This window comes from Scylla paramamosain, chromosome 43, assembly GCF_035594125.1.
Source record: "Scylla paramamosain isolate STU-SP2022 chromosome 43, ASM3559412v1, whole genome shotgun sequence".
Classification (NCBI taxonomy): Eukaryota; Metazoa; Arthropoda; class Malacostraca; order Decapoda; family Portunidae; genus Scylla; species Scylla paramamosain.
The window spans coordinates 775677-790000 of NC_087193.1; the positions used below are offsets into that span (position 1 = coordinate 775677).

The 14324-nt window shown below is 40.2% G+C and overlaps 1 protein-coding gene across 2 annotated transcripts in view; it reads left to right on the forward strand.

Annotated features, from left to right (window-relative positions):
* Positions 1-14324, forward strand: part of LOC135093484 (microtubule-associated protein futsch-like) — a 96409-nt gene that overhangs the window by 71554 nt on the left and 10531 nt on the right. For both annotated transcript variants that reach the window (XM_063992763.1, XM_063992764.1), the window contains exons 10-12: positions 2961-3041; positions 4653-4768; positions 9624-9818. In XM_063992763.1, coding sequence (XP_063848833.1) covers positions 2961-3041; positions 4653-4768; positions 9624-9818 — 392 coding nt within the window. The remainder of the gene's footprint in view (positions 1-2960; positions 3042-4652; positions 4769-9623; positions 9819-14324) is intronic.

A 14324-nucleotide genomic window follows, 5' to 3' on the forward strand; every position in this document is an offset into this window, starting at 1 on the left:
TGATGAGATTAAGTTCATATTTGCTTAGCTTTACTGGATAGTTTAACTGATCAAGCTAGGCTGGATCAGTATTCAGAAGAGAGTGAAGCACTTTGTTACTGATGTTCCATTGGATTGCTTTTTTGCCTGAGAGAATGCCAGATGCCAGTGCAGAATGACGAATGTGTGATACTAGACATGAGGCTTTTCCAGTGACTCCTGATTCAGTCTCTGTTTCTTCAAGTCCATCTTTGACAGTATTTTGTAAAGTAATAACAAAACATCTGACATGCTCAGACAATAGCTCCAGGAACTTCTCATTGTAATCAGGAATGTTAAAGGTGTCATCCTCCTCTTCACTTTCACTGTCTTGATTAGTGTCTGCATCATCCAGACCGGAAAGTGTCACAAATACTTTAAGCATATTGCTGGCACTATTGGTTACACTTGTCAAAATCTTTGTTTCTAGGTTGAAGCTAATGATGATTTTGGTGAATGTGGCATGAATCTTCTTCATGCCAACATTGTTGATTGGAGCTGGAAGTTATCAATGAAATGACATGTGATCCTAATGTACCACCACATCTGTCCGTTTGTTCAAAGGTCAGCTGTAACACAGACATAACCAACAGAAAGAAATTTCTTATTGAGATGTTCCTGTAGTTGCGTTTGTGAAGGAAGAAGCTTGCTGCTGAGCTCCTTGCAACTTAGGATGCTGTAGCTGGTCTGGGCCTTGTTAAGAATGGCTTGAAAGTTAGCATCCGTAAGCCTTGAAAGAGGTTGGAGAAAGTCGGCAATGAAGCAAACGAGTAACTTGTCCATTGCTCCATTTTTTCTTAGTAATAGGTATCCCAAAGTCAGTTATTGGAACAAGGGCTCCACTAGCTGCTGCTGTTGCTGATTCCACATTGCTATCCACCTTGACATCTGGATGATGTTTCTGAAAGTAGAAAGAACAGAATACATTGTAATAACTGTGTGTGTGTGTGTGTGTGTGTGTGTGTGTGTGTGTGTGTGTGTGTGTGTGTGTGTAAAATTTCATCTGAAAACTGAGGGGAGGAGGGAAAGTGAGTTTTATTGCTATTTCTATTGGTATTTCTCCTGTAATATATACATATATATGGTATTGCATTAAGAAAGAAAACACTTTTCATTATGAACCAATGGTTTGGGTAACATATTAATGGTGGCAGCACACTAAGACAATTTCAATAACTGTTGGTTGTTTTTGCTACTCCTTTTCTGTTTTACTATTCAAAATGAGTGGCAAGTTGGGGGAATTTGGTTGTTGAGGAGTATGGATAACAATTTGCTTCTGCATGTTGCTGCTCACATGAGGATTCTAATATATCTTCTATTTTTATGTTTTAATATACAGATAAATTAAGATGTAGTATGATTTATTTGTAATTTTGCTCATATTATATATTCAAATGAATTATTTGTAAATATTCATAAGTATATAATTTCATTAAGCATTTTGAATATCTTTGGTGGTTTATGTCCCATGCATCTTGAGCTACCAGTCAACCATTGTATGTGCAATGTTATTAGTGAAACATCTCTGTCTGTCTCAGTCTCTAGAGAATGCAAACTTTGATTTCTGCCTCATTATATATATATATATATATATATATATATATATATATATATATATATATATATATATATATATATATATATATATATATATATATATATATATATATATATATATATATATATACATATTAATAAATGGTTTATTATCAAGGCAGTTTACAAACTGAAAATGTACAGAGTGGATGGGAAAATACTTAACATTAATCCTAAAGCTAAGTCTAATCTAGAAACAAAATAGGTACTGTTTATTGGTGGCTCGCACCATGGTGGGAATTGCACTGAGTCTGTACTGGTCTGTGCGCAGCGCCTTTAGAGGCGTTACCTGGTTGTGGTGTCTTGTGGCATGGACCAGGCAAGGCGTGTCAGGTGGCAGCATGTGTCGGAGGCGTGGATGATGTAGTAGTCCCCTTCCCAACTTCTCTAGAGCCTCTCAGTGCCTGGCGGATAGTCTGGAAAGACTCAGGGTGGTCAGGGCTTCATCATAAGTGGTGTAGGCAGGGCCAAGGATGACCATGCATGCCCTTTCTGCACACTCTCCAGCTGGAGCTGTTGTGTGTGTGTGAGGGAGGAGGTCAACACTGGGGAGGCATACATGAGTTTGGGGAGGATGAAGGTGAGGTACACCCCTCTTAACTTGTTTGTCGGCATCCCTGGTGTGTGTGTGTGTGTGTGTGTGTGTGTGTGTGTGTGTGTGTGTGTGTGTGTGTGTGTGTGTGTGTGTGTGTGTGTGTGTGTGTGTGTGTGTAAAACTATGGCTCCTATACTAATGGGGCCTGCACCTTAATGTCGAGTTGGTTGTCTCATACCACCACTTTGTGTAAAGCCTAATATCCACCTGACCATGAGGAAAATTTGAATAGCTTTGAGACCTGAAGAGTCTAGGGGTGTGGCTTTTAGCATGACTCATTGCTTCATTGCCAAATGCATGCCAAATTATGTTAAACGTCTGTGTTGTAAATTTGCTGAATCTGATGCATAATTTGATTTTTTTGCTCTAATTTGTGGTCCTAGATGAATTCATGAACGTGTCTGTTTTGTCATACAACTCCCATGACACAGCTCGCAAAGTTTACATGCCAGTTAGCAGACTGCCTGATGAGCATTACTTCTCATTCTAACAGCATTTGCATCATGTACTTGTTACCTTTTGGCTGACTATGGAACTAGTCTCGATGAACTTTTTGATAATACCTTGCAGCTGTTGTATCTTCTTGTATCTTACATTTCCAAATTAGCAAGTACTCCTTGTACAATAATTTTTCATTAATGCCAGCAATTTGTCATTTTTCAATTTTCTATAAAGTTTGAACAAAACATATTCACTGTTGTAATGAACTTTTAAATTTCTCTCATTGCCTGCCTTTCTTTGTTGTCTTCAGGCTGCAGCAGCAGTGACAGTGAAGATGGTGAGGGAGGCAGAGATGAACCAGAAAATCAAGAACATGGAGCTCATGATGCAGGTAAGGGCAGAGAAATGTTTTTGCTTTGTTTTGTCCAATTTTCTCATAGCCACAGCATCTTTTCCTTAAGCTGCAACAGGAAAGTGTCTTTTGTACCAGTAGTTTCTGATCTACAGATACTTGTAGTAAAAATAAATGGTACAAGTGTGCTATGGATTGTATATGTATTTCTAGGTTCAGGTCATGGGCCTAAACAGACAAATTCTTGATGCAGATGAGATGTTAGCTACGAAATGGTAGATGCATTGGCACTGCACAGCCACATCATGCCAGATGTGAGGACAAAACACACACACACTTACAAAGTTTTAGTTAGATGTGATGGCACTATGCTCCATACAGTTGTATCATGCTCAGGTGTGAAAACACACACACACACACACACACACACAATTTTAGATGTGATGGCACTGCCCTGCTGCATCACACCAGATGTGAAAACAAAACACACACAGTCACATAGTTCAAGAATAAATAAGTGTTTTTTCATGGTTTTCAATACCCCATGTTTTGCTATCTGCAAATTTACTGCTATATCTTTGGAAGAAAGCAAGCACAAAACTCATGAGGGTACTGTATTTGATACATTTTATATCTCATTGCCTGACAGATTCAGTCACTCAGGTATAAACTTCATAAATGTATTTTTGTACTGATCAATTTTTGTACCATCAGAAAAGTTGTCCAATTAATTTTATAATTTCACAGTTCTCTCTCTCTCTCTCTCTCTCTCTCTCTCTCTCTCTCTCTCTCTCTCTCTCTCTCTCTCTCTCTCTCTCTCTCTCTCTCTCTCTCTCTCTCTCTCTCTCTCTCTCTCTCTCTCTCTCTCTCTCTCTCTCTCTCTCTCTCTCTCTCTCTCTCTCTCTCTCTCTCAACTATGCACAGACTGAATATGTTAGGAAGAAAAGATCTGCTTTCAGTAGCATGAAATGGTTAATATTACCACTTATGAATTAATTTAAGCTTGGTATTTAGGCTTTAGGTTGTTATTATTATTACTGAGATTCATACATACATATATAAAGATTTCCAGTATTGATGAAATTTCTTAAATGTTATGCTCCTTTCCACTTGAATACCTGACCTGCTTCTGATATCAGCATTTTATTCTCTTGTGTAAGTACTAATATTTATTTAATATTTTGCTCATGCCTTCACTGCTGTCTCTTATCTCACCATATGACCTTCCAACACCTCAGTTTTGTTCTTAGTGATTATCCTGTAAAACTGCAAACTTATGTCAGATAAAATTCAGTCTTCTTTACTAACCTGACCTCATAATTCTTTTTGTTCTTCAAGTTTTCTTGCTGTTCTACATGATCCATTATAAAGGCAACCTCCAATTTTGTTCTTGAAAACCTTGCGTTGAGTTCTTTGTGTTGCCTCATTGTTGTGGTGGCAGCAGGTGATTAAGAACAAGGTCATTCATCATCTCTGGTACACCAAGTTAAATCTTTATTCCAACTTTAATTCATTGCTACAAATCCTGTCTTGCTTATTCACTATGAGAAACTTGTCAATATCTTATAGTAGCTATTTTTCACACATGCAAAAACTAAAGACTGAGTAATCCCACACTTCTCTGTTGCTGTAAATGTTACTGTTTTACAGGATGAAATGTTGAGGAAGGGACGTGTCTTTGAGGAAGAGAAAAAGCAATGGACCAAGAAGATGGAAGAGCAGAGCATTGCACTTGTTTCTTTGGAGGAAGAAAACACTAAGCTAAAGTAGGTGTTCAAGTCTGTGAATCAATCTTCTAAACCTTTGTGCCTCACAACACAAGGGGGCAGTCACAGCTGTCCTCTAAAGACAACTCTTCCTTCACACAAAACTACAAGCACCTAATTACACACACACACACACCCTTTCACTCAAAATTACGAAGGCGACTCATACACCAGCCTCGGAGTCCTCACCTGGGGAGGGGACCACAAATGTCCCCAGGTCAGACTGCTCTTCTGATATCGACCCTAAGTGTCTTGACACCCACCTCAACTTTTTCTTCATTAACTTCTGCAACATTCGCAGTCTTAGATCTAATTTTCAACCTGCAGAACACCACCTCTCCTCTTCTAAATCTCATTTTCTTTTCCTCACTGGAACACAGGTGTCTGAGGCAACTGACAGTAGCCCTTTTACTGTTCTCTCCTACTTTCTCTATTCTCATTTTCAGTCTAAAGCTAGATATTGCGTTTATGTGCGCAAAGACTTAACCTGCTCTTGTGTCCACACTCTTGAATCTTCCAAGTTTTCCATCATCTGGCTACGACTACAGAGTCACTCTCAGACTAAATTTATCTGTGATGTATACCTCTCACCTAACTCCTCTGACTATCAGAAATTCTTTGACTATTTAACTTCCAAAGTGGAGCACATTCTGACTCCCTTCCCTTTTGTGGAGATCTCCATTCTTGGAGACTTCAATATTCACCACCAACTTTGGCTTTCCTCTCCCTTCACTGACCATCCTGGTGAACAAGCCTTCAGCTTTGCTATCCTCCACAACCTAGAGCAACTGGTGCAACACCTTACTTGTATTCCTCATTGTCTTGGAGATATGCCCAACATTCTTGACCTTTTCCTAACTTCTAATTCTTCTGCTTATGCTGTCATCCTCTCTTCTCTGATCATAATCTCATATCTGAATCTTTGCCTATTGCTCCAATCCCTCCTCAGGATCCCCCTAAGTGGAAGTGCCTCTGATGTTTTGCCTGCACTAGGAGGTATTTTGCTGATTTTTCTTGGAATGACTACTGCTTCTGTGTCAGAGACCTGTCTTTGTGTGCTGAGCGCATAATAGAGGTGATAGTGTCTGGCATGGAGGCGTACATTCCTCACACTTTTTCTTCACCTAAACCTTCCAAACATTGATTTAACACAGCCTGTTCTTGTGCTATACATGATAGAGAGATGGCCCAGAAAAAGTACTTAAGCCTTCCATTACTAGAATCTCATGCACTTTATATTTCTATCCGGAACCAAGCCAAGTCTGTTCTCCAACTAGTCAAAAACTCTTTCATTAATAGAAAGTGTCAAAATCTTTCAAGATCTAACTCCCCCTCATGACTTCTGGCATCTAGCCAAAAATATCTCCAATAACTTTGCTTCTTTCCCTCCTTCATTTCAACCAGATGGCACCACTGCTATCACATCTATCTGTAAAGCTGAATTCTTTGCTCAAACCTTTGCTAAAAACTCGACCATGGACAATTCAGGGCTTGTTCCTTCCTCTCCTCCACCATCTGACTACTTCATGTTGCCTATTAAAGTTCTTCGCAATGATGTTTTCCATACCCTCACTGGCCTTAACCCACGGAAGGCTTATGGACCTGATGGGGTCCCTCCTATTGTTCTCCGAAACTGCGCCTCCGTGCTTGCACCTTGCCTAGTCAAACTCTTTCATCTCTGTCTGTCAACATTTACCTTTCCTTCTTGCTGGAAGTTTGCCTACATTGAGCCTGTTCCTAAATAGGGTGACAATTCTAATCCCTCAAACTACTGTCAAACTACTGTCCTATTGCTTTAATTTCCTGCCTATCTAAAGTTTTGGAATTTATTCTCAACAGGAAGATTCTTAAACATCTATCACTTCACAACCTTCTATCTGATCACCAGTATGGGTTCTGTTGAGGCTGCTCTACTGGTGATCTGGCTTTCCTTACTGAGTCTTGGTCATCCTCTTTTTGAGATTTTGGTGAAACTTTTGGTTTTGCCTTGGACATATGAAAAGGTTTTGATAGAGTCTGGCACAAAGCTTTGATTTCCAAACTACCCTCCTGTGGCTTCTATCCTCTCTGTAACTTCATCTCAAGTTTTCTTTCTGAATGTTCTATTGCTGCTGTGGTAGACAGTCACTGTTCTTCTAAGTCTATTAACAGTGGTGTTCCTCAAGGTTCTGTCCTGTCACCCACTCTCTTATTATTCTTCAGTGACCTTCTAAACCAAACTTCTTGTCCTATTCACTCTTACGCTGATGATACCACTCTGCATTTTTTTTACGTCTTTTCATAAACATCCAACCCTTCAGGAAGTAAACATTTCACACAGGGAAGCCACAGAATGCCTGACTTCTGATCTTTCTAAAATTTCTGATTAGGGCAGAGCAAACTTGGTATCGTTCATTGCCTTAAAAACTCAGTTCCTTGATTTATCAAGTCGACACAACCTTCCAGATAACTATCTCCTCTTCTTCAGTGACACTCAACTGTCCCCCTCTTATTACACTGTGAACATCCTTCGTCTATCCTCTACTTATAATCTAAACTGGAAACTTCACATCTTATCTCTAGCTAAAACAGCTTCTATGAAGTCAGGCATTCTGAGACATCACCTGCTTTTCTCACCCTCCCAGCTTGTAACTCTGTATAAGAGCCTTATCTGTCCATGTTTGGAGTATGCTTCACATATTTGGGGAGGGTTCTACTCATACCACTCTTCTAGACAGAGTGGAATCAAAAGCTTTTTGTCTCATCAACGCTTCTCTGACTGTCTTCAGCCTCTCCCATTGCTGCAGTGTTGCATCTTTAGCTATCTTCTACTGCTATTTTTATACTAATTGCTCTTTTGATCTTGCTAACTGCATGCCTCCCCTCCTCCCACAGCTTCACTGCACAAGACTTTCTTTTTCTTTCACTCCTATTCTGTCCACCTCTCTAATGCAAAAGTTAACCAGTATTGTCAAATCATTCATCCCTTTCTCTGGTAAACTGTGGAATTCCCTACCTGCTTCTGTTTTTCCACCTTACTATGACTTGAATTCCTTTAAGAGGGAGGTTTCAAGACACTTATCCTTCAATTTTTGACTACCACTTTGGACCCTTTTCTGGGACTGCCATCTCAGTGGGCTTTTCTTCTTTTTTTTTCTTTTTTCTTCTTTTCTTTTCTTTTTATCTCTTGCTCTCTCTCCAGTGTCCCTCCTACATAAAAAAAAAAAAAGTAGATGGAGGAATTAGGTTTTTGAGGCATTGAACAATACTAAGTTTCCTCAGCCCAATCAGAAATTTTAGAGAAATCAAAAGTCAGACATTGAATGGTTTCCCTGCATGAGCTGTTTACTTCCTGAAGGATTGGACATCTACAAAAAGACATGGAAAATTGCAGGGTGGTTTCATCAGTATGGGAGTGGATAGGACAAAAAGTTTGGTGTAAAAGATCATTGATGAATAATAGGAAGAGAGTGGATGACAGGACAGAACCCAGAACACCACTATTAATAGATTTAGGAGAACAGTAAGTGTCTACCACAGCAGCAATAGAATAGTCAGAAAAGAAACTTGAGTTGAAGTTACAGAGAGAAGGATAGAAACCGTAGGAGGGTAGTTTGGAAATAAAAGCTTTGTGTCAGAGTATCAAGCTAACAGCAAAAGTTTCACCAAAATCCCTAAAAGAGGATGACCAAGATTCAGTAAGGAAGGCCAAAAGTATGGCTGCCTTGGCTGTACTTGCAGTATGTATGGCTATGGCAGTAAGTATGGCTGTACTTGCAATCGGATAGAAGGTTGTGAAGTGATAGGTGTTTAGGATCCTCCTGTTGAGAATAGATTGAAAATCTTTAGAGAGACAAAAAATTAAAGTAATAGGATGGTAGTTTGAGGGATTAGAATGGTCACCCTTTTAAGGAACAGGCCAAATGTAGGCAAACTTCCATCCAGCAAGAAGGAAAGGTAGAATTTGATAGACAGAGTTGGGAGAGTTTGACTAGGCAAGGTGCAACCAAGGAGGCATATTTTTTGGAGAACAATAGAAGGGACCCCATCAGGTCCATAAGTCTTAAGAGGGTTAAGCCAGCAAGGGCATGGAAAACATCACTGAAGGATCTTAATGGGTAGCATGAAGTAGTCGAATGGTGGAGAGGGAGGAACAAGCCCTGAATCACCCACAATAGAGTTTTTAGCAAAGGTTTGAGCAAAGAGTTCAAGTTGAAATAAAGCAGGGAAGATGAAGAAACAAAGTTATTGGAGATGTTTTTGGCTGTATTCCAGAAATCACAAGGGGAGTTAGATCTTGAAAGATTTTGACGCTATTAATTTGGCTAGTTGGAGAACAAACTTAGCATGATTCTGGGCAGAAATATGAAGTGCAGGAGATTCACATGATGGAATGCTGAAGTACCATATGTGGGCCACCTCTTAATCATGTATAGCATGAGAACAAGCTGTGTTAAACCAAGTTCCGGGAGATTTAGATTGAGAGAAAGAGTGAGGAATGTTTGCCTACATGGCAGACATTATCAACTCTGTTATGCCCTCGGCACACACAGACATGTCTCTGACATGTAAGCAGTAGTCATTCTTAGGAAAATCAGAATAATACTTTCTCAAATCCCCCGAATTCGCAGAGGCAAAACTCCAGAGGCATCTCCACTTTGTGGGATCCTGAGGAGGGATTGAAGTGATAGGACAAGATATAGATATGAGATTATGATTGGTGGAGCCCAACAGAGAAGATAGGTTGACAACATAAGCAGGATTAGAAGTTAAGAAAACATCAAGAATGTTGGGCATATCTCTAAGACAGGAATATGTGTAGATGTTGCACCACTACATCAGCTTTGGTTGCCTTATAATTTTCCCATTCTTTCAGGGCCACTGTACACCAGATGGTGGGGTTTGTGTCTAAGATCAAAGACAGCTATGATGCTGCAGAGAAGAGACACCAGCAGAAAGAGGAACAGCAACAGAAGGAGTGGGAGGCAAAATTGGCAAGTGTCAGTAAGGACCACAGCCAGACCCAGGAGGAGCTGAAGAGGACTGAGGGATCATTCTTTGAGCTGGTGAAGTGAGTGTCTTGCTGCTGTCAACCTTACAGGAACAGTTGTCATTGTGTATATTTTGAGTCTACTTGAAGCTGTGATGCATTCAAGCCTTCTGTATGAAGTGGAAGAGAAAATTGAGCTTGTTTATCAGTTGATGTGTGGTAATGCACTCTCTCTCTCTCTCTCTCTCTCTCTCTCTCTCTCTCTCTCTCTCTCTCTCTCTCTCTCTCTCTCTCTCTCTCTCTCTCTCTCTCAATTTGAATTTTTAAAAATATTTTTTTCACTTATTTATTTATTTATTTATTTATTTATTTTTTCTTTCAGTCTGTAGGCAGATAAGTAATCTGACATGCATTAATCAAGAAGAGAAGTTAGGAAGTAAGCAGTTGCTATGCAGAAGTGAATAGAATGATCTATAGGTTTATTACACAATCAGTTGCACTCTAAGAAATAGGATAGACTGAGAGGATTATTTTTTTTTATTTTTTTTTTATTTATTTATTTATTTTTTTGATGTAGGAAGGACACTGGCCAAGAGCAACAAAAATTCAATAAAAAAAAAATGCCCACTGAAATGCCAGTCCCATAAAAGGGTCAAAGCAGTAGTCAAAAATTGATAAGTGTCTTGAAACCTCCCTCTTAAAGGAATTCAAGTCATAGGAAGGTGGAAATACAGAAGCAGGCAGGGAGTTCCAGAGTTTACCAGAGAAAGGGATGAATGATTGAGAATACTGGTTAACTCTTGCATGAGAGAGGTGGACAGAATAGGGGTGAGAGAAAGAAGAAAGTCTTGTGCAGCGAGGCCGCGGGAGGAGGGGAGGCATGCAGTTAGCGAGATCAAAAGAGCAGTTAGCATGAAAATAGCGGTAGAAGACAGCTAGAGATGCAACATTGCAGCGGTGAGAGAGAGGCTGAAGACAGTCAGTTAGAGGAGAGGAGTTGAGACGAAAAGCTTTTGATTCCACCCTGTCTAGAAGAGCAGTATGAGTGGAACCCCCCCCAGACATGTGAGGCATACTCCATACATGGACGGATAAGGCCCTTGTACAGAGTTAGCAGCTGGGGGAGTGAGAAAAACTGGGGGAGACGTCTCAGAACACCTAACTTCATAGAAGCTGTTTTAGCTAGAGATGAGATGTGAAGTTTCCAGTTCAGATTATAAGTAAAGGACAGACCAAGGATGTTCAGTGTAGAAGAGGGGGACAGTTGAGTGTCATTGAAGAAGAGGGGATAGTTGTCTGGAAGGTTATGTCGAGTTGATAGATGGAGGAATAGGGTTTTTGAGGTATTGAACAATACCAAGTTTGCTCTGCCCCAATCAGAAATTCTAAAAAGATCAGAAGTCAAGCATTCTGTGGCTTCCCTGCGTGATATGTTTACCTCCTTAAGGGTTGGACACCTATGAAAAGACGTGGAAAAGTGCAGGGCGGTATCATCAGCATAGGAGTGGATAGGACAAGAAGTTTGGTTTAGAAGATCATTAATGAATAATAAGAAAAGAGTGGGTGACAGGACAGAACCTTGAGGAACACCACTGTTAATAGATTTAGGAAAAGAACAGTGACCATCTACCACAGCAGCAATAGAACGGTCAGAAAGGAAATTTGAGATGAAGTTACAGAAAGAAGGATAGAAGCCATAGGAGGATAGTTTGGAAATCAAAGCTTTGTGCCAGACTCTATCAAAAGCTTTTGATATGATATGTCCAAGGCAAAACCAAAAGTTTCACCAAAATCTCTAAAAGAGGATGACCAAGACTCATTAAGGAAAGCCAGATCACTAGTAGAGTGGCCTTGACTGAACCTGTACTGGCGATCAGATAGAAGGTTGTGAAGTGATAGATGTTTAAGAATCTTCCTGTTGAGTATAGATTCAAAAACTTTAGATAGGCAGGAAATTAAAGCAATAGGATGGTACTTTGAGGTATTAGAACAGTCACCCTCTTAAGGAACAGGTTGAATGTAGGCAAACTTCCAGCAAGAAGGAAAGGTAGATGTTGACAGACAGAGCTGAAAGAGTTTGACTAGGCAAGGTGCAAGCATGGAGGCACAGTTTCGGAGAACAATAGGAGGGACCCCATCAGGTCCATAAGCCTTCCAAGGGTTTAGGCCAGCGAGTACATGGAAAACATCATTGCAAAGAATTTTAATAGGTGGCATGAAGTAGTCAGAGGGTGAAGGAGAGGAAGGAACAAGCCCAGAATCGTCCAAGGTAGAGTTTTTAGTAAAGGTTTGAGCAAAGAGTTCAGCTTTAGAAATAGATGTGATCGCAGTGGTGCCATCTGGTTGAAATAGAGGAGGGAAAGAAGAAGAAGCAAAGTTATTGGAGATATTTTTGGCTAGATGCCAGAAGTCACGAAGGGAGTTAGATCTTGAAAGGTTTTGACACTTTCTGTTAATGAAGGAGTTTTTGTGTAGTTGGAGAACAGACTTGGCATGGTTCCGGCCAGAAATATAAAGTGCATGAGATTCTGGTGATGGAAGGCTTAAGTACTTTTTCTGGGCCATCTCTGTCATGTATAGCACAAGAACAAGCTGTGTTAAACCAAGGTTTAGAAGGTTTAGGACGAGAAAAAGAGTGAGGAATGTACGCCTCCATGCAAGGCACTATCACCTCTGTTATGCGGTCAGCACACAAAGACGGGTCTCTGACATGGAAGCAGTAGTCATTCCAAGGAAAATCAGCAAAATATCTCCTCAGATCCCCCCAACTAGCAGAGGCAAAACGCCAGAGGCACCTTCGCTTAGGGGGATCCTGAGGAGGGATTGGAGCGATAGGACAAGATACAGATATGAGATTGTGATCGGAGGAGCCCAACGGAGAAGAAAGGGTGACAGCATAAGCAGAAGGATTAGAGGTCAGGAAAAGGTCAAGAATGTTGGGCGTATCTCCAAGACGGTCAGGAATACGAGTAGGGTGTTGCACCAATTGCTCTAGGTCATGGAGGATAGCAAAGTTGTAGGCTAGTTCACCAGGATGGTCAGTGAAGGGAGAGGAAAGCCAAAGCTGGTGATGAACATTGAACTCTCCAAGGATGGAGATCTCTGCAAAAGGGAAGAGGGTCAGAATGTGCTCCACTTTGGAAGTTAAGTATTCAAAGAATTTCTCATAGTCAGAGAAGTTAGATGAGAGGTATACAGCACAGATAAGTTTAGTTTGAGAGTGACTGTAGTCATAGCCAGATGGTGGAAAACTCGGAAGATTCAAGAGCGTGGGCACGAGAGCAGGTTAAGTCATTGCACACATAAACGCAGCATCCAGCTTTGGATTGAAAATGAGGATGGAGAAAGGAGGAGGGAACAGAAAAGGGGTTACTGTCAGTTGCCTCAGACACCTGAGTTTCAGTGAGGAAAAGATGAGGTTTAGAAGAGGAGAGGTGGTGTTCTACAGATTGAAATTAGATCTTAGACTGCGAATGCTGCAGAAGTTAATGAAGAAAAAGTTGAGGGAGGTGTCAAGACACTTACGGTCGTCGACAGAAAGGCAGTCCGACCTGGGGACATTTATGGTCCCCTCCCCAGATGGGGACTCCAAGGCTGGTGTAGGAGTCGCCATGATGATTTTAAAATTTTTTGAGTGAAGGGTGTGTGTGTTATTAGGTGCTTGTAGTTTTGTGTGGAGGAAGAGAGTTGTCTTTAGAGGGCAGGCTGTGACTACCCCCTTGTGTTGTGAGATTCAAAGGAAAATGTTCAGTGAGGTCACAGCTGGGTTTAATGATAAGTTCACAGCACCCCTTGAACAATGCATTAGACCTCACTGGGAGAATTTATTGTTTCGGCAGGCATCTACTACCTCCTCACTAGTAGCCATTTCAGAGATCTAGTTAGATAAGAGACATACATAAACTTTGTAATTTAAATTTAAATTAGTGACTTTACATTACACCACAAAGACAGTTTATGTCTACACCACCCCATCATTCTTGAAGTACAACGTGTGTATCATTGCAAGTCATGAAAACCATACAAACCAAGTAAATGAATTCCTGTGTATTGCCAGTTAGACCATTATTTATGTGAATAATTTGTCAGTCTGTCAGGAAATTTTCCACGAAATACTATATTAACTCGTTGGTAATGGATAACTTGATTCACAACTTAGAGGTACAGTCTGTGTCAATTGAAACATTCACTATGGGGTGAGTTGCCATCATTTATTGGCTGTGTTAGAGTAGGGGGTTAGTCAACATTTTCTGGAGAAACAGTCTGAAAATCCCTGTTGAGATAGATCCTGATGTACTATACTTAGGATTAGTGTTTTGTACTTATATGGTACAAAACATTAATCCTAAGTGTTCATTCTAACAATAGCTATGGAATCTGATGATGCACACTCAACAGAACAATTATTATAAGCTAAATACTCACAACTATGCTCTCAGTGTTTTCACATTTATTTCTAATCTTCTACTATATATTTAGTTTGAGACATTTTTCCACTGGTTTCTACAGGGATTAATGATTTATCTAGCAAATCCCAAAAAGAGTTGAGCAAGTATTATTTGTGCTACTAGAATACTGTGACGGCTG